The following is a 25,252-nucleotide window of genomic DNA, read 5'->3' on the forward strand; positions in this document are numbered from 1 at the left end:
TAACTTAACCATCTCAACTTTATCAACTCAGTCAGTTCAACTCCATACTTAGACCTCTCACAGTCTAAACACAACACTCATCAATGACCTCCACATCAAGGCCTCATGCGTAATATTTTTTCCCACTAACTATTTTCAACTTTCATTCCACTCCAATGTTGCAACTTAACCATATGTTCCACTTATTTATACTACTTTTTCGTAATCATCGTCATTTAATCCTGGATGTCAAACTCAAAACACTATCACCTTACAGTTTTACTAACTTCCACCAAACACCTTGAGACGAATCATTTTCCAAACCCATTTCACTAGTAACTGATGGACCCTTAAAATGCCATGTTTCTCACATGCAAGTCTCATCCTATAGGAATCTTTGAAACTTAGTTATCAAGCCACAAAAAACTAAATCCATCATTGGCACTACTTCTACAATTTACCATCGGTTGGTATATCAGTCTCTCGAAATATTCAAAGCTACCAGAAGCACTCGACCAAACATCATTAGTACCTAACCAAAACAACGTCAGCATTGTGCATTTTCCACACACTTTCCACTATGAGTGGCATATGCGATTATATATAACACTCCTCAATCTACTCCACCAGTAAAGTCAGGCTATCAACTTTTAGGTAACCAATTACAACTCTTGTTTTCAGCTATTATTACTCATTCATACTTGACTCTATTACCATTTACCTCTTATTAAGGCTAATAAGTCACTGTTTCAACCTGAACTCTTGATCATCACTAGCCTTCCTAAAAGGACACTCACTCAATCTGTCAACATCAATCTCGTTATTATCTCTTTCATCATAAGACGAGAATTCCAACAAATTTAATACCTCACTTGGAGCCGAAATTATTTCATCAGACTGACTTTACACCCACAATAGTGCTTCACTATCACACTTCAAAAAAATTTACACATTATGCCTCACCTCTTATATCCAATTCTGACATACTATTGTCCATTTACAAATATTTGACCTCATATTTTGCGTTAATCATATGGCAAAACTCTCCCAATGCAGTGGGTAAAAACATTCTTAGGTTTTAACCGCTCGAGCTCTTGCTGTCCTCAGGGCCCCAGATGAACCCACCGATCAGAGAATCCACCCATATGATCCATGCAGTAATGATAACCTACCACTTGCTGACCCTGTTCTATTAGCATTTCCAACATTTCTTATTGGTGCATTTATATAAATCAACTCAACTATATTAACAGTCACATCAATGCGGAACACTTGCTCGTCACCCATTACTCATATAGGATAACAATTGTCTCCGGGAACGTAATTCACACGGAGATAACCATACCCTCCGGGCACATAAGCCACACAGGGATATCCATAACATCATGTCGTACCACATGCACCCAGTGCATAGAGAAATTTATATTCACAATATATCTGTATATCACAACCAACGTGTACCCAGTACACACCAGATCACACTTGGACCCTGTCCATTTAGTGTCTGTATCATACCCGTATATAACGGCAAAATGTTTTGTATATCCATATGGGGTTGTCCCCCATAATCATACTAGTAATAGTATTATACTCATATCTCATATACATATAGTCCCTTAATTCTTCTTTGATTATTCTTCTCAAAGATTGTTTACTTCTTTTACTTAGACTAGTCACCTGACCTGGTTCATATTACAATCTCGATTCCGTGAATCCGGAATTTTTCTCAAAGTTCTGTACACATCTCACATCTCATAATATAATGTATTATACTTCCCACCTATAATTCCCATCACACAGGGATCTTCTAAACATATCCGTCCCATCACACAGGGATCTCCTTTGTGAGCTTGGTTTGTCGTTTTCCTTTATGGATTTTTTTCCGACATGTCTAATGATTTGAGTTCTAATCTTTGAACCTCTTGCAGTTAGCATGACGAGTGCCGAGTACATGAAGTTTTTGCCCAAGAAGTCTGGCAAGGGAAAAGCCAAAGAAGTCCCCTCTTCCAATGCCGAGGTCTCCAAAAAGCGACGGGTTGATGCCGTGATCAGCGGAAGTTCATTGGGTGAAGAGGTGATCATCGCTGATGTCTCTTCTCCTTCCTCATCGTCGCTTCCTCCTCCCTCCACCGCTCCTCAAGGGACCCTGATTACCCTAGAGCCTGGGGAGTTGTGGAGGGTCGGGGCTACTGACCGACTTAGGGCTGCCTTAAAGCCTCATCTGGGGCTCATTGGTGGCTCGGGCTTGACCTCTACTGGGAGGGCCATGCTGGCGCGAATGGAGGAGGACTCTTTGAAGACCACCTCTTTGCTTCAAATCTTTCAGGATCTCAATCAGAGTCTCGACTTGTCTATTGCTTCCAACTCATCTCTTACTACTAAGGTGGAGGAGCTGAGTAAGTCTAAATCCGATCTGGAGATCCGAGTTCGAGAGTTGTCCTCTGAGCTGGACAAGGCTAAGAAGGATTTGGAATCGGCCATTGTCAAAGCGGATGGTTTGAGTGCTCAGAATGAGTCCTTCTCAAAGTCCATGGCTGACAAGGATGCCCAGATTGAGAAACTTCAAGCTGACTTCGAAGAGGCTAGGGCCTTGGTCATAAAAGCCGCGACTGAGGCCTTTGACAATGCCGTTGCTCAAGCCCGGGTTTTGAATCCTGAACTTATTACAGATGGGATGGACGTGGCATACAGCGCGAAGGACGGTGCTATCGATCCCGGAACTCCTGATTCAGATTGTGCCGATGAGGAGGAGACCGGTACCGAGATTCCCGCTGCTTCTCCACGTGCTATGGAATGAAGGGGTCGGAATGCCGACTTTCATTTTGTATTTTGCTATGGGGTCTTTGAGCCCCTATTTTATTTTGTCTGAACATATTTGCCATTTTGGGTCGGCTTCTAAAACTCATGTTTTGGTTTTATTCTAGCGAGATCGTTGCTTTACTTCCCTTTCAATTTTATGTCCGAGGTTCAATTTCGATCTCGTTATACTCGACTTGCGATTCGCCGAAGTTTTATTAACCGATCTAGGATTATCTTTTGTCCGTCAACAAAATTTTTATTCCTTTGTTTGATCGTGAAGCTCTTGAGGCTTCAATTACTTGCGTAGAAATCGACATGCACTGATGACAGAATTGATGTAACTGCTCATTTTATTTGCACTTCAAACGAAATCTATTTACAAGGCCGAGCTTAAGAGCTCATTTTATTTGCTTCGAAATAAATCTACCCACTGACTGAGCTTAGGAGCTCGTCTTATTTGCGTAGAAGTAAATCTAACTATTGACCGAGCTTAATAGCCCGTCTTATTATCTCGAAAGGCGGACTTCAAGCCTAACTATAGTAGACCTTCAGCTTGTCCGCGTTCCAAGTTCTCTTTACTGTCTTCTTGGAGATAGTTTCCAAGGTGTAGGCTCCCTTTCTTAAATTATCTTTGACTTTGTAGGGGCCTTCCCAGTTTGGGGCGAGCTTTTCATCTCTAGCATTCTTGTTGCCGATGTCCGCTCTCCTTAGCACCAAGTCGCCGCTCTGAAATGACCGTGGTCTAACCTTCTTTTTGAATCTAGCAGTTACTAGGCATTTCGCCATCATATTCTTTTATCTGGCGTTCTTTCTGCATTCGTCCAATAGGTCGAGTTCCACAAGGAGTGCCTCCTTGTTTTGACCTTCGGTTCCTTGTAATCTTTGTACCCTCCTCCAGGATGGTTCGCCGATTTCCACCGGAATCATAGCCTCGCACCCATATGTCAGCTTGAAGAGGGTTTCTTCTGTGGCAGATTGGGTGCTTATCCTGTAACCCCACAAGACGAGGTGCAGTTGTTGCACCCAATTTCCTTTGGCTTCGAACAACCTTTTATTGAGCCCGTTGATAATCACCTTGTTGGCTGACTCAACTTGTTCGTTGGTCTGAGGATGTTCCACTGATGCAAACCGATGTGTGATTTTGAAGTCGGTCATTAGCTCTTGGAACTTTTTATCAGCGAACTGTGTCCCGTTATCTGTGATGATCTCGGCGGGAAGTCTGAATCGGCTAACTAGGTTTCTTTCAAAGAATCTCTGTATCCTTGCCGAGGTAATGGTGGTGAGGGGTTCAACCTCGATCCATTTGGTGAAGTAGTCGACTGCCACTATCAACCATTTGAGTTGTCCTTCAGCCGCGGTAAAGGGTCCAAACAGGTCCATCCCTCATTTGAAGAACGACCACGGTGCCGTGATAGTTTACAGTTCTTCAAGGGGTGCACGAAGGATTAGCGCGTGCTTCTGACACTGTTCGCACCTTTTGACGTGTTCCTTCACATCTGCCTCCACAGTGGGCTAGTAGTATCCAGCCCTTAGTGCCTTCCTGGCTAAAGCTTTTCCTCCCATGTGATGCCCATTTATGCCCTCATGGATCTCGGCCAATGCATACTCAACTTCATTCTTACTCAAGCATTTCAGCATGGGTGTGTAGAAACCCTTTTTGTAGAGTTGCCCTTCTACAATGGTAAAATAGGCCGAGTTCCTCACGAGTTTTCTGGCCTCTTGTGTTTCGTCTGGAAGGACTCATTTTTCCAGGTAGGCCACTATTGACCTTCTCCAATCTTCAGTCTCGGTTATCACCATTACACAGGTCGGCTCCAGTATGCTCTGTTGTATTACGGTGCGATGGTTTCCTGAGCCTTTCGAGCTGGCGAGTTTGGATAGGATGTCAACCCTATTATTTTCGTTCCGAGGTATGTACTAGATTACAACCTCGTCAAACTCGGCTAATAGTTCCTTGACCTGTTGGAGGTACTTCATCATGCGAGGACCCTTGGCTTGATATTTTCCCTCAACTTGTGAAGTAACCAGCTGCGAGTCACTCATGATTTTTATCCTCCATGCTCCGTGCTCTTTTGCTTGCACGATCCCGGCGATGAACGCCTCGTATTCAGCTTGGTTGTTTGAGGTTGGAAATGCTAGGTGAAGTGAGTGTTCAATGGACACTCCTTCAGGGCTTTCAACAATCACCCCGGCTCCGCTTCCCTTAAAGTTCGAGGATCCGTCGACATATATCATCCAGAGATCTTCATTCCCTTCTCCCTTTTCATTGGATGGGGTTAGCTCCAGGATGAAGTCGGCCAACGCCTGCGACATGATTGCCTGCCTAGGTTTGTATGATATGTCGACCTCGAAGAGCTCGAGGGCCCAGTTGATCATTCTTCCTGCTAGATCCGGCTTGTGAAGTACTTGCCTGATGGGCTGGTTTGTTCGCACAGTGACTCAATGACCTTGGAAATAAGGTCGGAGCCTCCTTGTCGTGATAAGCAGGGCGAATGCAACTTTTTCAAGCTTCTGGTAACGAAGTTCTGGTCCTTGCAATGTCCGACCTACAAAATAGATCGGCTGTTGTGATTTGTCGGTCTCTCGTACCAGAGCGGCACTGACGGCCTCTACGACCACAGACAGGTATAAGATCAACGTTTCTCCGGGCTCCGGTTTGGACAGCACGGGAGGGGTGGCTAGGCAATTCTTTATATTTTCGAATGCCTTCTTGCATTCTTCCCCCCATCCATACTCTGCCTTTTTTTTTAGGAGCTTAAAGAAAGGTAAGGCCTTTTCTGCCGATTTAGGCAAAAATCTGATCAGGGCCGCAAGGCGACCTGTGAGCTGTTGGATTTCTTTCTTACTTTCCGGCTGCTTCATCTCGAGGACGACCTTACACTTGTCGGGGTTGGCTTCAATTCCCCAGTTTGTGAGCATGAAGCCCAGGAATTTTCCAGCTGGTACTCCAAAGGCGCATTTGGTTGGATTCAACCTGGTCTTCCAAGCTCTTAGTTGCTCAAAAGTCTCCCTGAGGTCGGCTATATGTGCCGCTATATGCATCGATTTGACGATCATGTCGTCGATGTACACCTCTAGGTTTCTCCCAATTTGCTTTTGGAAAACTCGGTTCATTATTCTTTGGTAGGTCGCCCTAACATTCTTGAGGCCAAAAGGCATGTCGTTGTAGCAAAAGTTTCCTTTTTCTGAGATGAACGAGGTTTTCTCGTGGTCATCTGGGTGTAGGGGGATTTGGTTGTACCCAGAGTACGCGTCCATGAATGATAGTAGCTGAAATCCTGATGAATTATCAACTAGCTGGTCAATGTTTGGCATCGGGTACGAGTCATTTGGGCAGACCTTATTTAGGTCGGTATAGTCCACGCAGATCCTCCACTTTCCACTTGGTTTCTTCACCATCACTACGTTTGACAGCCAAGTGGTGTACTGTATATCCTTGATGAATCCGGCTTCTAACAACTCGTCGACGTGTTCACTTAAAGCTTGACGTCAGTCAGATCCTATCTTCCTCTTCTTTTGGGACAGAAAGTTGGGTCTATCCCTGGGATCTCCGAGGCCTTCTATACGAATATGTCCGAGTTTTCCTTTAAGAAGGAAACTGGCTCCTTTTTGAAATCGGCCTCCAGGGTTTTTCCCACCTCGGTGTGCCCTTTACCGTCCTCCCCAATGTTGACGTCTTCCAATTCTCCTTGGGGTTCTGGACGAGGTGCTTGGAGCTCCTCCCTCATGTCGAGTTCGATCAAGTTTACCTCGCTTCCACATGCCTTTAGCGATTGATCCTTAGCTACTCCACTTTTAAGCCGAGGGGGAGATGATGGACCTCCTTGATGAACCCGCAGGGTCTCGTAGTAGCACTCCCTAGATTCTTTCTGATCTCCTCTTATGGTGATAATCTCGTTATTCGCCCCTGGCATTTTCAATGCTTGATGGAGATCAGCATATCCCAGTCATGGATTGTAGGCCTGCCAATGATCACGTTGTAGGAAGACGAGGTATCTACTACGACGAAACGAACCCTTCCAGCTCGGAATGCATCCTTCGTTCCTAAGGTTAACTTCAAATCAATGTAGCCTTTTGGAGGGGACGTCGCTCCGTTGAACCCGACCAGCTCGGTGACGCATGGTTTCAAGTCCTTCTCGTCCAGGTTCATCCTCTGGAAAACATCCCAAAGAATTATGTCTGCCGAGCTTCCATGATCAATAAAGATTCTCTTGACCCGACAGTTGACTAGCACTCCGGTGATTACCAAGCCGTAAATATGTCCGGGTACGACTATTGCTAGTTCCTTCAGAGTGAAAAACAATCTTGGGGGAGCAGGATTACTGGCTTTCCCTTTGAAGGTCGGTCTGTCTCTTACCGACATGACCTCATTCAGGTACTTTATTCTTGCATTGGCCTTGTCTCCTCCTCCTCCCAGAGCTCCGCTTATCACGTTGCATTCAAATTCAGCCTCCTGAAAATACTCATTTTTATCTTCGACCTCTTTGCCCTTTGCAGGGCGGTCTTGTTTCTGATCCTTTCTGTCATCTCTCTTCGGGCTTCGACTTCGGCTCCAGCTTCTCTGCCTTCGCTTATTATTCTTCTTGCCCTGAGTTCGGATCATGTACTACTTTAATTTGCCCTCTCTGATGTGCTTTTCGATGGCATCTCAAAGATCCCAGCAGTCATCTGTGATATGACCGTTCTGGTTATGGAAGGCGCAGTACTTATTTCTATCCAATCCACTATTGGCTTTGAGGGGTCGAGGTCTCTCGGCATTACGCATTTCAGTCTGGGCCACCTCTTTCCATATCCGAGATCTGGACATGTTCAAGGGCGTGTAATCATCATATTTCCTCCTTGGCGACCGATCTTCTGACCTCTTATCACGAGTGTCCTTCGCTTTCTTCGATCCCCGCTGGTCCCGGTCTTTGTTGTTTTTCTTACTCGGGCTCCGTCGTGTCGGACTGCGTCCTCGGGACTCCACGTAGACTTTTTGCATGTCTTCCACGTCAATGTATTTATCCGACCTTCGTCGGAACTCTTCCAGATCATTGACCGGGTTCTTATAGATGGACTTCGCAAGTGGAGAGTCGCCATCTAATCCCGAGATGATCAGGTGGAGGTGCACTGCTTCAGTTAGGCACCGAACCTTGAGGGTGGCATCCTTGAACCTGTCCAGGTATTTTCTCAGCGATTCATTCTCCTTTTGCCAGATTCTTCCCAGAGCATAGGCCGACATTGGATGCGCCTTGCTTGTTGCAAAGTTCAGTCGGAAAGTCCGGGCTAGGTCCTCGAACGAGTCGATCGAGTTCCTCGGGAGCCTGGTTATCCAAGCCATTGCCTGACCTGTCAAGGTCCTCGGGTGAGTGCACAGTGTGGACAATATTCGTAAATAAGTTAAAAAGTGTTTACCAGGGGTTCTTAAGCTCTTATTTATATGGATTACCTTCCTAGACTTGGGCCTTTTGAGCTCCCCCAATTGCAATAGGATTCAACTCCCTTTCTGTTGGGACGTGATTCTTATCTTATGCCCTTTGGCTGTTTAGAGTTGTTGAGATGCAGGTGACTCTATCTCTTACTAGATACCTTGGTAGGTAGTTGGAATATGATATTCATATCCATAACAATATTCATAATATTTACAACGAAATATAGTTATTTATAATCGTTTGGAACTTTTTGGATAGCATTTTCTCTGAGTAAATATTGAGATTTACTCAAGCAGGGTGTTCTTCAAGCATCAAGGAGCAATTTTTTGTGATAAATAATAGATTTACTAAGTAAACAAGCATAATATACAAAACTATCCTTTTGGGTTCAAATCAAAATTTATCACTATAAAAAACATAAAATTGGACTATGGATTATGAATTCAAAACATATGAAAGTCTTTTCCATCAATTCTTTCGAGGCATTAAATCAATGATTTCACACAAATTTTCAAATTAGAAAATACACTATTTTTCGCTCAAATTAATTTTTAAATGATTTTTAATATTTTAATCACATGTAGTTGGCTTTTGGAAATATATCTACGAGACAATGTATGTTAAAGACACTTCCCATCTATTTTTAAAATATCTATCCAAATATTTCATGAACTTTAAAATATATGCAATTTGAAAACCACTCCACTCTTTGCAATATAATTTAACATATACTTTTATGACCAATTATAAGTTCGAAAAGTATAATCAAATTAAGGTTTTATACTTTACTTATTATTTTTGTGCTCGGACCTTAATGATTCTCTCGATTTATTAAATTGAGAGTAAATATCATTTTTGGTCCTCAGCAAATTTCACGAGGCCCGTTTTAGTCCCTAGCAAATAAAAAGGCCCATCGTGGTCCCTCAAAAATTCAAAAAGACCCATTTAGTTGAAATCGCGGTCCCTCACAAATTCAAAAAAGAGCCATATTAGTCCTCAAAAGGACTAAAATGAGTCCAATTTAAATTTTTTAGGGACCACGATGAGCCTTTTTATTTGCTATGGACTAAAAAGGGCCTCGTGAAATTTTCTGAGGACCAAAAATGATATTTACTTTTAAATTGATAATATTTGACACTTTGTTGATCTTGATTTTTTTCAAGATGACTTGTGACATTAAATTTATCGTTAAGGTTATCAATGGTTTGTTGCATTGATATTTGTTTTTCTCTTTTAATTCTTTATTGTTGCTTTTGATCTGATTACTCTTAATTCGTTGCTATCTTTAAGGATCATCGTGTTCTTGTATTTTGTTGTCTCAACATTTTTCTTACATGACTCCATTATATATCTTTAATCTTCATACATGAATAGTGTTTTTTGCTATTAATCAACACTCTTATTTTTATGTTGTCGAACTTTCTATCTACACGACTACGCTCTTTAACATTTCATAGGTTGTACTCGTTCACATATTTGCACATTAGAATCTTACAAGTGCATTACAGCATTAGCATATAGGAGGAGCCAAACGAACAATTATGCCTTGTCGTAAAACGCCTTGTCTTATCCTAGGGTGAACAGTGCTTCTGTTAGATACGGCTAATGGAAAGATTCTCTCGTACACTCGAGAATATCATAATAATGTGACACCCTTTACTGATTGAAAACAAAACCATTAAAAGAATAATCTGACAAATTAAAACACACTTGATTTTTTTTTAAAATTAATCAAATGTTTGTGAAATTATAATGTTATAAAGACTAATATAGAATTTAAATAAAATAAATAATATTATTGTAAATCATTAAATTTATTTTTCTCTAATTTTATTACTTTTACGAATAGGCAACATATCTACAATATATATATATATATAACATATTTACTATATTTTAATATAATAACAACTTACACATAAAAAATATATGTTTTCTTTTACGTTTTTATTTTTTATTTATTTTTTTGGAAATAGTTCCAAGGGTATCCCAGCCGAAAATAAGGACTAATTCCCTCGAGGCGAAGAGATCACACGATTGTGAATATAGTCTCTCCCAACAAAGCATTTTCTATCCACACGGTTAGGGGTGTAAATGGGTTGGGCTGGGCTTTGGCCATCCTGGCCCAAGCATATGTCAAAAAAAATTCAGCCTATCTGACCTACTGGCCTATTAAAGACTTTATTTGTAGGCCAAGCCCGGCCCATTATAAAAAATAAGAAAGCCTTACATGGCCTACAGGCCTTGTAGGCCTCCCACTATATATACTAAGCAAAAAATAAATAAATTGTATAGAGCAAAGAAAGTTCTATTCATGCATGCACTAGTACTTCTCATAAGAAAAAAATGACAAACAAGAAAGAGTCAACATAATACCTCAGCTCTAGAATTATATCATAGAGGAATAGAGTCAAAGAAATAGAAAAAATAAGAAAAATACAATTACTGGATGCTGAAACAAAGTCTACAAGAGAATGTCATTCATCTAAAAATCTTTAAACCACCATCAAGACAAGGGAAAGAAGAGTATTATTGAAATATCTTCATCAGTAACATCATAATCTAGCAAGGTACCCATTGCTCCATGGTATTAAGCTGCAACAACATGTAAAATTTGGAGACATTAGACAAATTTTCCTTTCATAAAATAAAATAGCACAAAAAGTAAGAGATATTGGTATTTGGTACTTTGTGTCTTTGTCACATAAAATAAATATTATTTTAATAAATTAAATAGACCAGCCTACAAGGCTGTAGGCCAGGTTTGACAAAATTGGCCTATGGCCTATTTATTAAAAAAGCTTTTTTATAAGCCTAAGCCTACTCTACTTTTCTGAAAGGCCAGGCCTGAGCTGGGCTCAATGTAGGCCGAGCCGTGGGCTGGGCTGGGCCAGCCTGACCCATTTACAGCCCTACACACGGTTAATGATCGAACCCCTGTCAGTATACTTAAAGTTCTTAACTATCTACCAGTTGTGTCAGGCTTTGTTGATTTACGTTTTTATATCTAAGAGTTATTACTCTAACTAAAGCAAATTTAACAAAAAAATACAATGAAAAAAATATTTGTCTTTTTAAAGGATATAACTTTGTGTCATTTTAGATTCTAACCGTTGATTTTTGTCAATCAACGAATATGATTTACTGAATTTTATTTCGAATTACTAATTAATTAATAAGTTTGATTCAATAAATTCTAACTATTGATTGATAGAAATCAACCATTAAAATCTAAAATTACACAAAATTATATCCTTTAAAAATTCAAAACGTTTTCCAAATACAATTCGCCCTTAAAATGGTAATAGAAGTATGAAACAGTGGGGCTCTCGGCTCACGCTCTTACTAATATAAATTTTTTAATTAATTATTCAAATAAATGATTAAAACAAAAAGAGCGCCAAAGTCTTCCTCGTTACCTCGTTTTATTTCGCCACTTGCTTCTCTTCCCGCCATTTTCTGTCTCCTTATTTATATAAAAATTCTCGAATCGAAGTATGAAAAAAAAATTAAATAAATAGAAAAAACCCAAAACCCAGAAACAAAAACCTAAGACCATTGCAAATGGGCATCAAGGATCTTCTCAGATTCATGAAGCCTTACATCGAACCTGTCCACATAAAGAAGTACACTGGCAAACGTGTAAGAATAAACCCCATTCCGTTAAAAGTTTTGATTTTTCAGCAAAATTGTTATCTGGGGTGTGTTCATCTCATTCTATTTGCAAATTCTGCAGGTGGGTATTGATGCATATTCATGGCTTCACAAGGGAGGTGAGTAGTATCTAATATTGGTGCAGTTTGGATACACTCATGTTGTAATCGCGCTTTTGGGTAACTAATGGTGAGAAGTTGAATTTGACATTATGATTTTTCAGCTTATTCATGTAGTATGGAGCTTTGTCTTGACTCTGATAGTGGAAAGAAATTGCGGTATATTGAATACTTTATGCATCGAGTCAACATGCTTCGCTTCTATAAAATAACCCCAGTTGTTGTTTTTGATGGTGGCAATGTTCCTTGCAAGGCAGCAACTGAGGAAGAGAGGAAAAGGCATGTTTTTTTCTTCCTCAAATTTTAGGCTTTGAATCAAATTTTTAATCTTTTGTTTCTTATAATACTCGTCCTTTCAATGAGGTGAATTTTGTTTCTCAGTATATGATGTTTGTGGGGTTTGGTTGTTTTAGAAAAAGAACGGCTAATCGGCAATTGGCAATGGCGAAGCTCAAAGAAGGGAATGTTAGTGCAGCTTCAGAGCTCTTCCAGGTAGGAACATTTTTCAGTTTTGGATAAAAATGAAAAAAAAAATCTGTAGTCATTCAGGAGGACATTGCTGAATAATCCAAGGATTTGTCTTTTTGGACTAATCCTAAGTTTTTTTAGACTAGTTATGACTTGTCAAAATTAGAAAAATGAAAAAAACAAGATATGTGCAATGCTAACAATTTCTCTACTTGTGTCATCATAAAATATGGGGACAAGAGTTTTTTTACTTTGATTATTTTATATTCTAATGTTTACTCCCATGAAGAAAACAATTCAATGATATTCCATTCTTCCGTGTGTAGAGAGCAGTGAATATTACTCCTCTTATGGCACACCAACTAATTCAGGTATGCTGTGAACATATCCATTTGTGCAGACTTGTAAATGGCAGTACCGAGAATATCCCTCCCCAACCCCTTTTCCCCTTGTTAAAAAATTTGAGAAATATTAGTGCTACTCCTGAACAGCAATCTTAGTTAATCTAAATTCTAGGTAATTCCTTCATCTAATTACCTTGCAGACTCTGAAATCAGAGAACATTGAGTTTGTTGTAGCTCCATATGAAGCAGATGCTCAGTTAGCATACATGTCCACCCTTGAAGCTGAAAAAGGTGGAATTGCGGCAGTTATCACAGAAGATAGTGATCTGATAGCATATGGCTGTCCAGCTGTAAGAACTTCTCCAAAACTATGATATTGTGCGTGGAGGTTTACTGCTTTTCTGATGTTTTGATTTATTTACTGATTCACTATTCAATTTCATATGAGTCCTGTGTTTTTTTATTTTAATTCGCAATGGTTTTGATGAACAGATTATTTTCAAGATGGACCGTCATGGGAATGGTGAAAGAGTGGAGTTAGAGAAGGTTTTTTCTGCTGAGTCTAGTAGACCTTCATTCCGGAGTTTTGATATGAAACTCTTCACTGGTAAATTTTTGTTGTTTGTTGAATACAACAAACAATGTGTGCTTAGAAATATGCACGTCTTGAAAATCCATATCTGTGCCTTGACTTGTTGGTTATATGAATGGAGGGTACTTCTCTATTTTATGGGAAATCCATATCCCTGGTGAAGGTTAACATGAGATTATGAGGATAGTACCAGGAGATTTCACCAAATTTCTAAAGAAATCTTTGTTGTTTGTGTCATAGAAAAAGAACCTCATGCTTTTAGGTGAATGACAGGCTGAAAAAGATTTTTCCCCCCTCCAGGTATGTGTGTCTTAGCTGGCTGTGATTTCCTTTCATCTGTTCCTGGAATTGGTATTGTTCGAGCTCATGCCTTGGTTTCCAAGTATCGGAACCTAGATCGTGTAAGTATGTTCTCATCTGCTAATAAACACTAGTATTGATTACTTGTTGAAGGGAATTTACAATTTTAGAAGCACTCCAGTCTCTTGTCCTCGAATTACTTGCTTTATATGATCAAGTGGACTTCTCAATTGGATTACTCAGATAAAAAGTGTTCATTATTCATTACATTTTGATCTGTTTTATAAAAGGATTCCCCTTTCTTTATGCTAAGTATCTGAATGCCAAATATCTATCATGAATTCATCATAAAATCAGAGAGACTACATGATCGTCATTTCTTGGATTATGTTCACTGTTGATTTACGTTAGAAAATAGTAAATGATTATTATCACGTTAGAAATATTGTGAATAGGTTAATAATCAGAGAAATTCGTTGATAGTCAGTGAGGGATGAAGTGCCATATTTTTCAATTAATATTAATGTAATTTTTATACTCAATCCATATAATAGAGCCTCTCATATGCTATTGAGAGTTGAGACACACTGATTCCTAGTTATTCAACAACATATATTTTCAACTTGATTTACTTATGTATTTTGTGAGTTCGGGTGTAAATAGGGCAGACAGTCAGTCAATGAGGGGCTTAAATAAACTAAAAAGTTTTGGCCAAGTCTTTTGTATGAAGCCAGACAGGCAAGGACTTTTCTATGTTGTATTGTATTCTACGACATATTTTATGTATTGAGTATCATTTATACATCTTGTGTTGGAAAATAAGAATTAGGCAAGTACATATTTCATTACCAAATTGGAATTTGTGTTCATTTGGATGTTGTAATTACAGCAACCAATACTTTGTTTTCTTCTGTTAGTGTGACAAGTATCCTTGAAGTTGTTGCTAGTAAAGGTTCATATTCAATGTCATTATGACTAATATATCATTTCTTCAACAGATCTTGTCTGTTCTTAAGTTTGAGAAAGGCGATCAAATGCCTGAAGATTATGCCAATTCCTTCAAAGAGGCAGTTGCAGTCTTTCAGCATGCTCGAATGTGCTAATACTAAAACTATTTCTCAATTCTTATTTTTAGAATGATATTTATTATTCTTTCAGCAATGACTGTTTCCTTCTGGAATATTTGTGTAGATATGATGCCGATGCTAAAGAGCTTAAGCACATGAAGCCTCTTCCGCAAAATTTTCTTGAGTCACTTGATGGAAAACTTGATTTCTTAGGACCGTATCCTTCATTTATTATTTTTTGGCTAATTCCTTTCCTGAAATCTTCCATTATTTTCAATGTTCTCAACTTGTCCATCCAGCATTTGGTGCCTTCCTGCTACTGATAGCAACCTCTGGTCTATCAGACAGCAATGTATGGAAGTTACTTGGGTTCTTAATATATATCATGCTGTATAGCTTTCTATTTTTAGCACTTGCACTTCTAAGAGGACATATGATCAATTTCAATCTGTATTTTTGTTGAACATGGATCATGTTTTCCTTGACCAAGTCCAAATGCAATTAGAGAAATTCCCCCAACTATTGTCACAGCAATAGCTGAAGGAAACTTGAACCCATCAACTAAGGAAGCCTTTGATAAGTCTGAATATCCTAGGATTTCTCTACCCCCCATTGAACTCCAAAGCAATGGTCAACTTAGGAAAGTTGAAGCTCCTGCACCATTTAGACAGGAGAGCAACTTTTCAGTCTTTGGTTCCCATAATAGCACAGAAAATAGTACAGGCAAGTGATATAAATTTGAGATGCATGTGTTTATTAAACCACATGTTAATTGTGCTCACGAACTGACAACTTTTGTCAATACATTGCTAAGTTTATGCTATTTTACTAACACGGTTTATATTTTTAATTATTAGCATGTCATAAACCTTTTTCTTATGTCTCCAGTGACAAGACTGTCAGATAAAGATGAGTATTCCGATGAAGCATTTGCACTTCAGAAACTAGTCATGCCATTGGAACCAAATGGAACAGTAGAAAAGACTATTATATCTGATGACACACCTTTGAAGGTTCCTAACAACAACCCATTTAGGATAAGAAAACCTGAGGAAATATATTTGGTACAGACAGATGACACGGTTGAAGAAATTTCTATTGTCAGCAGTGATGAGTATATTGATGTGTGCATATCTCCAGATAACTTTCAAGAGGAGTTGTCTGAAAATCTCTCAAGGAAAAGGAAATTTCAGAACATAGGCTCAGATGAACTAGAAGCCACTGGTAAACAGGTTTCAGGAGTGACTGAAGTAGAAAATTCTGATATTTTATGCATGACTGTGGAATCCCAAGAAAGTGTAAATTCTAAGACTAGGAAAAGTGCTGATTTGAAAGAAAGTTGTGAAAGTGAAAAGAAATCCACGAGAAGCAAGTGCAAGAAAACAGGGAGCAACAATAGAACTATTCTGAATTTCTTTTCTAGAGTGTAATCATTCAACATCTTTAGGCCTGTGATTTTTGTTACGGCCCATGTAGAATTTATTTCTTTTTCTCCAATTAAGTTCAAAATTCCCAAAATTACATGAGCTAACAGTGCGCCAATATTTAAGAATCATCAAACCAGTTCTCAGTTAAGGTCATTATGACATTCTACTGTCTATGTGAAAGGAATCACATTTGAACTGAAACAAGTTGAGTTTAGAGGAATTGATTAGCACCCTTTCAATCAGGTATCAATCCTTTCTTTCAAGACGTCTTTCCTAATGTTTTCATTTGTTCAAAACATTGAACAATATGAGATTGCAGCTTATGGAAAAGTAGTTAGTGCCATAAAAAAGATCATTTTATTCCAAGACTCGTATTAACCAAGTCACATGATTACAATTGCACAGGGGCTTTCACTGATTCAAAACTACTAAAACGTGATTCTTAGTAACATCTAGAAGCTTAGAAAATAGATGTTAAGCCAATCTTTTCTACTGCTTCTTTTTGGTAAGGAGTTGCTTGAACCAGTATGCTGACATCTTGGGGTATCTCTTGAGGGTTTTGAAATCAACATAGACAATGCCAAATCTTGATGTGTAGCCCAATCTCCATTCAAAGTTATCAAGCAATGACCAAGCGAAATATCCTACCACATTTGCTCCATCATCTACTGCCTTCTTTAGTTGAGTCAAATAGTCTTTGTAATATTTTATTCTTGTGGTGTCATGCAAACCCTTGGGAAGAGTTACATTACCAGGATCGTCCATGCCTACAAATCATAAACTAGGTCAGTTGGAATTGCATTCAGCTTTAACAGTTCATAAGAACTAAGGTGAATGAATAACAGAATACTCATATCATAGAGCAGAAAGAATTGAGACAAAGCCAGAAACAAGCATCTGATTTCTACCATTTTCAGATAAGATCACAGTTGGGTTTCCATAATGCTCCTTGATGTACATTAATGCTTTGTACATGCCCCATGGTACGCTGTAAAGCCAATATGAATGTGCCTGCAAAGTAACACTTATTAATAAGTCAATGCATGATTTCTTGCATTTATATTTTTATAATGGATATCTGTCACTGGGTTCTAACTTACTCTTGGACCAATAGGCACTCCATTCTTTGCATCTACAATGTTCAGCAGATAATCCAAATTAGTCATGGAAATATGCAGAAAATATTTAAAACAATGTTTAAGGGAAGCATTATCTTACAAGCAAACCCTGCATTCCAATCCTGTTGGTAACCTGGGACTTTTGGTTTTGATTGATGGGGATCATACATGTAGTAAGTAGTATATTGGTTAATTCCAACAAAATCAATTGATCCCTTCACGATTTTAACTTCCTCCTTAGTGAACTTGGGGAGTCTTTTCCCAACAATTACTTGCATAGTTCTTGGATACTCCCCATACACAATGGGATGAATGAACCTGTAGAATTTTAACACCATTATCGTTATTGTTAAATCCTTGAAATTCTTCTTGGGGAAAAACACACATTCAGTACTAAATACTTGAACATGAGTTGGAGGAGCTTCAGTAAACATATGCTAAGATTTTTACCATCCAACATGAAAGTCTCTGGCTCTTTGAGCAGCATAGTTATCGGCCTTTGATCTTGTAAGAGGCTCATACCAAACAAAGTCCAAGAGAATCCCAATCCTTCCCTTTTGCTTTTCCTAAAAACAAACACATTCATCACTAAATAAGAACTATATAACAGTTAAAGCCAGCCAAGTAAATATAAGGACTCCAAATACTAATATTACTTGATACTTCTCTCGGTATCTTTGAACAGCAGCCGCATGTGACAATATCAAATTATGGGCAACAATGTAAGGCTCAGTCCCTGAATCTCCAGCTGAACAATTCCCATATTCTTTTGAGCACCTTCCAGGGGCAAAGAAACCATTATCATAGCCAAGAGCAGCCACTACCCTCGGTTCATTAAACGTCATCCAATTCTTTACTCTGTCTCCAAAAGTCTTGAAACAAAAGTCTGCATAATCCGCAAAATCTTTCCTGTGCAACAATTTTGAAGCATTCATCAAATATCCATTGGCCATAATTACAGTGTAAGCACACCAAAACTTATTTCAAATATTAATCCATGAGAAATATGTGCATGTAAAAGATTAATATCTCAATTTTTTTCTCATATCTACAGTGATACTTACACAACATTGCGGCTCAATAATCCTTGGTATCTCATCTCAAGAGCTAAAGGAAGGTCATAATGATAGAGGTTTGCATAAGGAGTAATGCCTGCAATGGTTTCAGACTATCAATAAGGAACAAAAACAGTAAGCAATAAACATCACATTTCCAATACTATATCAACATTTAGCATAGAAACTTACCTCTTTCTAGTAAGTAATCGATCAACCTATTGTAGTATGCTACACCTTTCCAATTTACCTTGCCAGTTCCATCTGCAGTAGCATTGAACTCAGTTATCAAATGAGTTCATCACTTTTGTTTCATCTTGTTTTTGAAAAAAACATGTAAAATATCAACTGTTAGATTACTTGGAAAAATTCTGGACCACGAGATTGAGAACCGGTAGGCATCAAAATTCAGCTTTGCCAAAATATCTATATCTTCCTGTCAAATTAAACACACATTATTCCTTGTAGCAGAGAACAGCTTGAGGTATATATCAATCTCAATCTCTACATGACTAAAATTACATTGGAAATCATGAAGGTCAGTCAAGGAAGGGTTTAAAAATCTAATCTTAAAAGTTGAGTTTTTTTTGGGTCTAGTAAATTTGATGCATATAAAAAACAAAATTGAGATATATTAGAAATGTGAACATTTTATAATTATGATTTTTATTAGTGGTTTTTAACGTGCATTTCATGCAGTTATTTGGACAGTAATCTTAATGTTAAAAATTTAAAGCCACTTACTTTGTAGCGATGGTACTGATCCACCGAAACTTCTCCCGTGCCATTATTTGCAACAATCCCTGTTTTCAATTGAAACAATAAATATTCCACAAAATTTATTAAATTAAAAAAAAAAACTAAACTAAACTTCGTAATTAGAACTCAAAGTTAATCTATGTATTCATATTCTTTACACTTCTCTATAAATGTGCCACATATTCTTTATACTTCTTAACGTAAATAAAAATTTTTATCCTTTTTTTTTTCAAAACTCTTTATCCAAAGATAATTAAAAAAAGGGTAAGAATGTATAAATGAATAAAAGATTGAAATTTGGTTGAGAAGTGAGAATGACGAACCGGGTTTTTTGATGAAAACGTCCCAAATGCTGGGGCCACGGCCATCCTTATCAGCCATACCCTCAACTTGATAAGCAGACGTCGCCGTTCCGAATAGAAACCCCTTTGGAAAAACCTCTCTACTCAACCCCCCAGTATCAAAACTCACCGTTTCAGGCACTGCAGTTCCATCAGGCTCCCCTGCACCGGCCACACACTGGATAATAACTAACCCAGCAAGCAGCAAGGAGAACAAGAACCATTGGTATGTAAGTGTAACCACCATCTTCATCCTCCTCACACAGTATAGTAAAGTGAACTCACTCACACAACTCACAGACACTGTGTTAAGTGTTTGTTACCTTGTTTTATAGACAACATTTGTCGACAATTGCAGTTTTGCCCATGAAAAGAGACAAAGTGAAATAAATAGTAAATGGCATTGTGGCAGCATATCACATTCAGTGGACCATATGTGGTGGCCATGATTGTACCCTCTAAGGTGGTGCTAATCTTTTTGCAATTTTCAGTCTTATCAAAACTTTAATGATTTATGTCAATAAATTGGATTTATGCCTTTCCTGCATACTTTCCTATTTTTCCTAAATTTTTTTTTATCCCTTTAATAGTAGGACATAATTTTCTTAAGTTGTCGTAGGAAAATAGTTATATGTTATAGAAACAAGATTACAAGTGAGATTCATAGATAAAAGGAGAGAGAAAAAAGAAGAAGTGAGACTTATCTATCTTTTGTGCCTAAGAAATTTAGTTATGTAAAATGAGATAAATATAACTCAAAAGGAAAAATAATTATCTCATGTACAAAAAAAATAAAGTAGTGGGGTCCATTATTTTTTCTTTTTTTCTTTATTTTAAAAAAAAATAATGGATCCACTATCTTATCTTTATTAGATGAGATAATTATCTCATGCAACATGAGATAAATAAATCCCATAAAAAATATATATACCTTATATTTAGGAAAGTTGTATTTATAATGAAAGAATGACCCTCTTTTTGGGGATGCCCTGATTGTTGCAGAGATAACATGGCAAAGGTACCTTGATTTCAAACATAACTGCAAGGATTTTTTTTTTTTTTTTATAACAAAACTGCAAGGATTTAACATTGCACATAGATGATGTACATATGAAATCTATTTTATAGTTTGTATTATGGTCCGCTGCTATTTAGGTTAATTTGCATACACTTTAACTGATTTATTTTATTGGACAGTATGATTAAAAATCTTTTAAGAAAATTACGGTCTAATCTCAAGATTGACAAAGTTACACAATTTAAACGTACGAATATGTGCTGCCACTAATGTGGTTTTTCTCAATTTTTTATTTTTATTTTTTTCAAACCTCAACAATCAGTTTATCAATAAGTTATATTAAACTGGGGAAAAATATTTCTGCTTTAAAGGCAAAAAAATAAATATTATCTCTATCACAAAGATAAAAATAAAAAGAAATAAAACATGTTTGATTGAGAGAGCAAAATATGATGGACTTTACTCTAAATTATCTTTTTGTGATAGATAATTTTTTCTATCTTTAAATAAAAAATGCTTTTCCCATCAAACTATGGGATAACAGTCTCTCCTGATGTTGGGCTCACCCAACAAATGATAGGACCAGAAGATAAAACAAAAAGTTAGCACAATTTTAGATAATCGGATAGAATTTTTCTCCCCAATAGCTGGAAAGGCTATTATCCATTAAATTATATGTAAACTGATATACTGTGTGGGTTAGAGTTATTATGACTTTTTACATCAATGGTCAATTTTGTGGTATTTTTCTTGTCATTGTTATGCAACAAAGATGAAATGATTTAAGCCACTGATTTAATAGTAAGAGATTTGAATAGTATGTATAAAGTCGTAGGTTCAGATATCAGTATTATTATTGTATAAAAAAATTGTGAAATAAATGTTATTTGATTCACTGATATCTAAATAAAAATAAACTAGTTCGTAAAATCAACCATGTTTGGCAAAGAAAAGGTCGAGAAAAAAAGAGTTTTTCTACCGGGAATTGATTAATTGATAAAAAAGGAAATAATTATCTCATGTTATATAAGATAATTATCGCATGGAATAATTATCTCATGCAATAGAGACAATATAGTGAAATCTATTATTTTTTATTAAAAAATAGTGGATCCCACTATTTTATCTCTGTTGCATGAGATAATTATCTGATGCAACATGAGATAATTAGATCTCTAAAAAAATGGGAAATATTACTATAATGTGACATAAGAAATTTTTTTTCTCATGCACTCATAAATCAAGAGTTGAGCCCACTTCTTATTTTTTTCTCTTCTATTCTCTTCCCTCTAAGTTGTGAGTGTATGAATAAAATTTTTCTTATATCACGTTAGAGTAATATTTTCCAAAAAAAATTGCTTTTTGATTAATTGGAAGTAGAAGTGAATTGTTAAAAAAAATTTAATAAGGGAAAGTTTGGGGAAAACTGAGACGACTGTTGTTCAAGTTGAAAAGTCAATACATGTAGATATGACGTATAGAAGATGCATGTTGATGTGGATTTCATACGTGACAATGAGAAAGAAATTTAAAAGGCCGATATTGCAGTTACAGAATCCATATTTCAGCTTTTACTTATTAAAAAATAATGGGATTAATAATTTTTTTGTTATAGAAAATAATTTTATTAAAAATGTAATAAAAAGAAAAAAATATAGATATCATATTTTTATGTGTATATAAAAGATAAAATCATCTCTTATAATATGAGAAATATTAATTTCTAAAATAAATTTTGTTACTACACATTACAAGAATTTTCTATATATTAACCCGAAAAATATAAATCATATTTTCTTTATCAAATTTTTGATTAAAAAATTAATTCTAGAAAGAGATTACTTTGAGTTATTTTCATATTCACCGTTTATGTTATGAGAAATTTTTTTTAGTGCTCTAAGTTCTATGTGATTCTTTCATTCAGCATATGATATTTAGACAATTTTTTTTTCTCCATTAATTATTTAATTTTAATTGACACGGACCGGTGAGTGGACCATTGAAATTATTCTCTATCACATGACGTCAAATAGTTACATTTGTTGACCGGATCTCTGTCTTGATTCTCAAAAGATTAAATAATGCAAGCTTGTTTCACATCAAGGGAAGATAATAATTGTTCAGATTAGTTGACAAATATAATAAGTATCTCATGAGACAGGATACTGTTTATCACATAATGTCCATGAGATTACTTTTTCTATTTACTTTAAATTATTAATCTCATATTTTATTTGTTTCTATTTAGCTTTTATTTTATGCTAAACCCTCCTCATGAAAAAAATTAACTAGATACCTAATGGGTGCAGCTCAGTTGGTAATTTGGCGCTGAGTTAGTGGGGTTGGACATGTGTTCGATTCCTGCTGAATGTATTCTTGGGGAGGGGGCTGAACCTTTAGCCATCATTGCTCCCCCGCACTCCGAATTAGTCTCATAGCCGGCTCAAAGAGTCGAAGCTCGTGGGGATACCGGAGGGAGCCAACTCGCTTCAAAGAGGTAATTAGGGTTGGGTAACTCCAAAAAAATAAAAATAAAATTAACTAGATACAAATGCGTTTTAATGGATGTAAGATTTTTTTTAGAGGAGATATTTTTTTTTTCAATTTTTTTTTTTTGTTGAGAATATGGTGAGAATTTTTTTTTCCGAATAAATTATAAAAAAGTGTTTGCTAGGCCAAATTCTTTTCGAGAATGTAAGATTAATTTTACTGATGCTATGTTTGGTTGATTATAAAATATTGATAGGAATTTAAACCGAAATAACAAATTACTTATCACTTTGAATATTAAATCTCTTGTCAGTTATCAAATATTCATTTTACACGACATTTTCATCTCAAAATGTTGTTACGCATCTTCAAGTCTATGGGAAAAAAATAATACCATAAGTAAGATGATATTATTTTTTGGGAATATGTAATTAAAAACAAAATAATGAGGAAAAAATATCCTGTAATTATTTTTACTTTTACTTATATAATGGGAAAAAAATTTCCATCCCATTTTTTCATCATTTCAACCAAGAAAAATTATATCAAACACCCTTTTACTTGTTGGGTTTGATGGTGTCTTTGTTATAAAGATAAAACATTTATTTTAATATCTCAAGATAATCAATTTTGGTGAAATTTTATGATACTATTTATGAATATTCTTCCAGAAAAAATCTATCAATAAAACTCGAATTCAAAACCCTTTTTTATAAAAATAGTTTGATCTTATCATTTAAGTTGACTGTCGTGGTTAGAATCAAGTCTTCACAAATGCATGTACCAAAAAAAAAAAAAAAAGTCTTCACAAATGCATCAGTTTTGAGGCGAAAAGTAGAGTCACAAGGTTTGTCATCTTGTAATAATTGGAGGGGAAATTCGTCACGTAGCGACGTCCCCGTGTTTCACCTCCGCCACTAAAATACTATTCTTGCCGTTTATATGTCGGTGGACAACATCCCCTTCAACCATGCAATTTTATTTTCTACAAGAAGTCCCAATTCTAAACTCCTTCAAGTCCCAACTTTTAAGTTCATATACATGCCGTAAACTCAAAAAAAAATTCATTTATAATTTTTGAAAATTTGCAACATGGTTGATACAAAAATTTATATTCAGATCTAATCATTTTCGAATTCATACTGTGTTCAGTTATAAAAATTGATTCGTAAATATTTGTGTCGTATTAGTATTAACCCATGGACTCGAAATTGACCGTATTAATTTTCTTATAAATTATTTGTGTCGTGTCATGTGATAAACATGTTATTCGTGTTTTATCGTGTTGTATGGACTCACATAATAAGTAACTCAAATTGAGATTAATATATTATTTGTGTCGTGTCATGTGTGTCAAACTACATAATAAACAATACACTACGAGTTTGCAGATTATTTGGATAATATCATGTCAATCTACAAAATAAGTGAATTGTATTCGTTCAAAATTTTTAACCCAATTTTAAATGAGTATTGACATGTTTGTATTAAGTGTATTAGTGTTCATGTTTGAATTTAAATCGACCCGAATTGCCACATACTTAATACGAATAATCCTTATATATATATATAATATATATATATATATATATATATATATATATATATATATATATATATACAGGCATTAGCACATTTTCTCTCTTTTATATATGCTTATTCATTTATCTAGTTATTTACATGTTCTCATGGCTGAAATATGTGTCAATCCTTTATCTTGACCGTTGGAACTGAGAGTGGGTCCTAAAACATGATATTTGGACAAAAATTGTTATGAAACGAGACATTTGGTAATTTATTTGGAAAACGTATTATTTTGATCATTATCCCACAATATTCAAACTTCAATGAAGGACCTAGTGCATTGCAATGGACCATAATTTCGTTACGTCCCACTCTTTGTAAGTTCTGTAGTCTGGACCAGAAACTGACGCAAAGAGCCCACCTCTCCACGAGGTTGTCGAAACTGACTCAATATATATCGTCAACGTCAATGTCTGTTTGTGAGGAAGTACGCGAGTTTCAACGCAACTCGCCTACTATGATCAATAAAATCCAATCCTTTTGTTTAGTTCTCATCATAAAACACTGCTAACGACGAATCGCTATGCGCGTTTGATTCGGCAGAAATTCTTTTAATACTAGAAAAATATAATTATTAAGAAAATAATTAAAAAATGAATTTGATAGAAAAATATAAAAAAAATTGTTTAGTTAGACGAAATATTACCGGATAAATTGATTAAAGTTTTATAAGTCTATGTTTGATTGAGTGTAAAATATTGATGGAAAAGTGGTATACAATGACAGA

General features: G+C 36.4%; 4 protein-coding genes across 4 annotated transcripts; 1 reads left to right on the forward strand and 3 right to left on the reverse strand.

Moving 5' to 3' along the window:
* Nucleotides 1-6,694: 6,694 nt before the first annotated feature.
* LOC133289669 (uncharacterized) lies at nucleotides 6,695-7,381 on the reverse strand. The gene has a single exon (XM_061487658.1). It carries the CDS (start codon nucleotides 7,379-7,381, stop codon nucleotides 6,695-6,697), a length of 687 nt encoding a protein of 228 aa, XP_061343642.1.
* A 45-nt stretch (nucleotides 7,382-7,426) lies between these two features.
* On the reverse strand, nucleotides 7,427-8,098 carry LOC133289670 (uncharacterized). The gene has a single exon (XM_061487659.1). The coding sequence runs from the start codon at nucleotides 8,096-8,098 to the stop codon at nucleotides 7,427-7,429; it is 672 nt and encodes a 223-aa protein (XP_061343643.1).
* Nucleotides 8,099-11,753: 3,655 nt separating this feature from the next.
* LOC133289671 (exonuclease 1) lies at nucleotides 11,754-16,163 on the forward strand. The gene is made up of 12 exons (XM_061487661.1): nucleotides 11,754-11,831; nucleotides 11,926-11,962; nucleotides 12,067-12,241; nucleotides 12,376-12,454; nucleotides 12,757-12,801; nucleotides 12,975-13,124; nucleotides 13,267-13,381; nucleotides 13,667-13,767; nucleotides 14,665-14,762; nucleotides 14,858-14,950; nucleotides 15,239-15,456; nucleotides 15,622-16,163. Exons 1-12 carry the CDS (start codon nucleotides 11,754-11,756, stop codon nucleotides 16,161-16,163), a joined length of 1,731 nt encoding a protein of 576 aa, XP_061343645.1.
* Nucleotides 16,164-16,503: 340 nt separating this feature from the next.
* LOC133289675 (beta-glucosidase 44-like) lies at nucleotides 16,504-19,725 on the reverse strand. The gene is made up of 11 exons (XM_061487666.1): nucleotides 19,416-19,725; nucleotides 19,078-19,136; nucleotides 18,694-18,769; nucleotides 18,526-18,597; nucleotides 18,343-18,430; nucleotides 17,935-18,187; nucleotides 17,729-17,844; nucleotides 17,379-17,596; nucleotides 17,261-17,292; nucleotides 17,069-17,171; nucleotides 16,504-16,927 (listed from the first exon to the last, which is right to left on the reverse strand). Exons 1-11 carry the CDS (start codon nucleotides 19,684-19,686, stop codon nucleotides 16,650-16,652), a joined length of 1,566 nt encoding a protein of 521 aa, XP_061343650.1. The 5' UTR covers nucleotides 19,687-19,725; the 3' UTR covers nucleotides 16,504-16,649.
* Nucleotides 19,726-25,252: the final 5,527 nt, after the last annotated feature.

The sequence above is a fragment of the Gastrolobium bilobum genome, unplaced genomic scaffold, assembly GCF_033153095.1.
Source record: "Gastrolobium bilobum isolate Gb01-03AN ecotype WA unplaced genomic scaffold, APGP_CSIRO_Gbil_v1 utg1031, whole genome shotgun sequence".
In the NCBI taxonomy this organism is placed as follows: Eukaryota; Viridiplantae; Streptophyta; class Magnoliopsida; order Fabales; family Fabaceae; genus Gastrolobium; species Gastrolobium bilobum.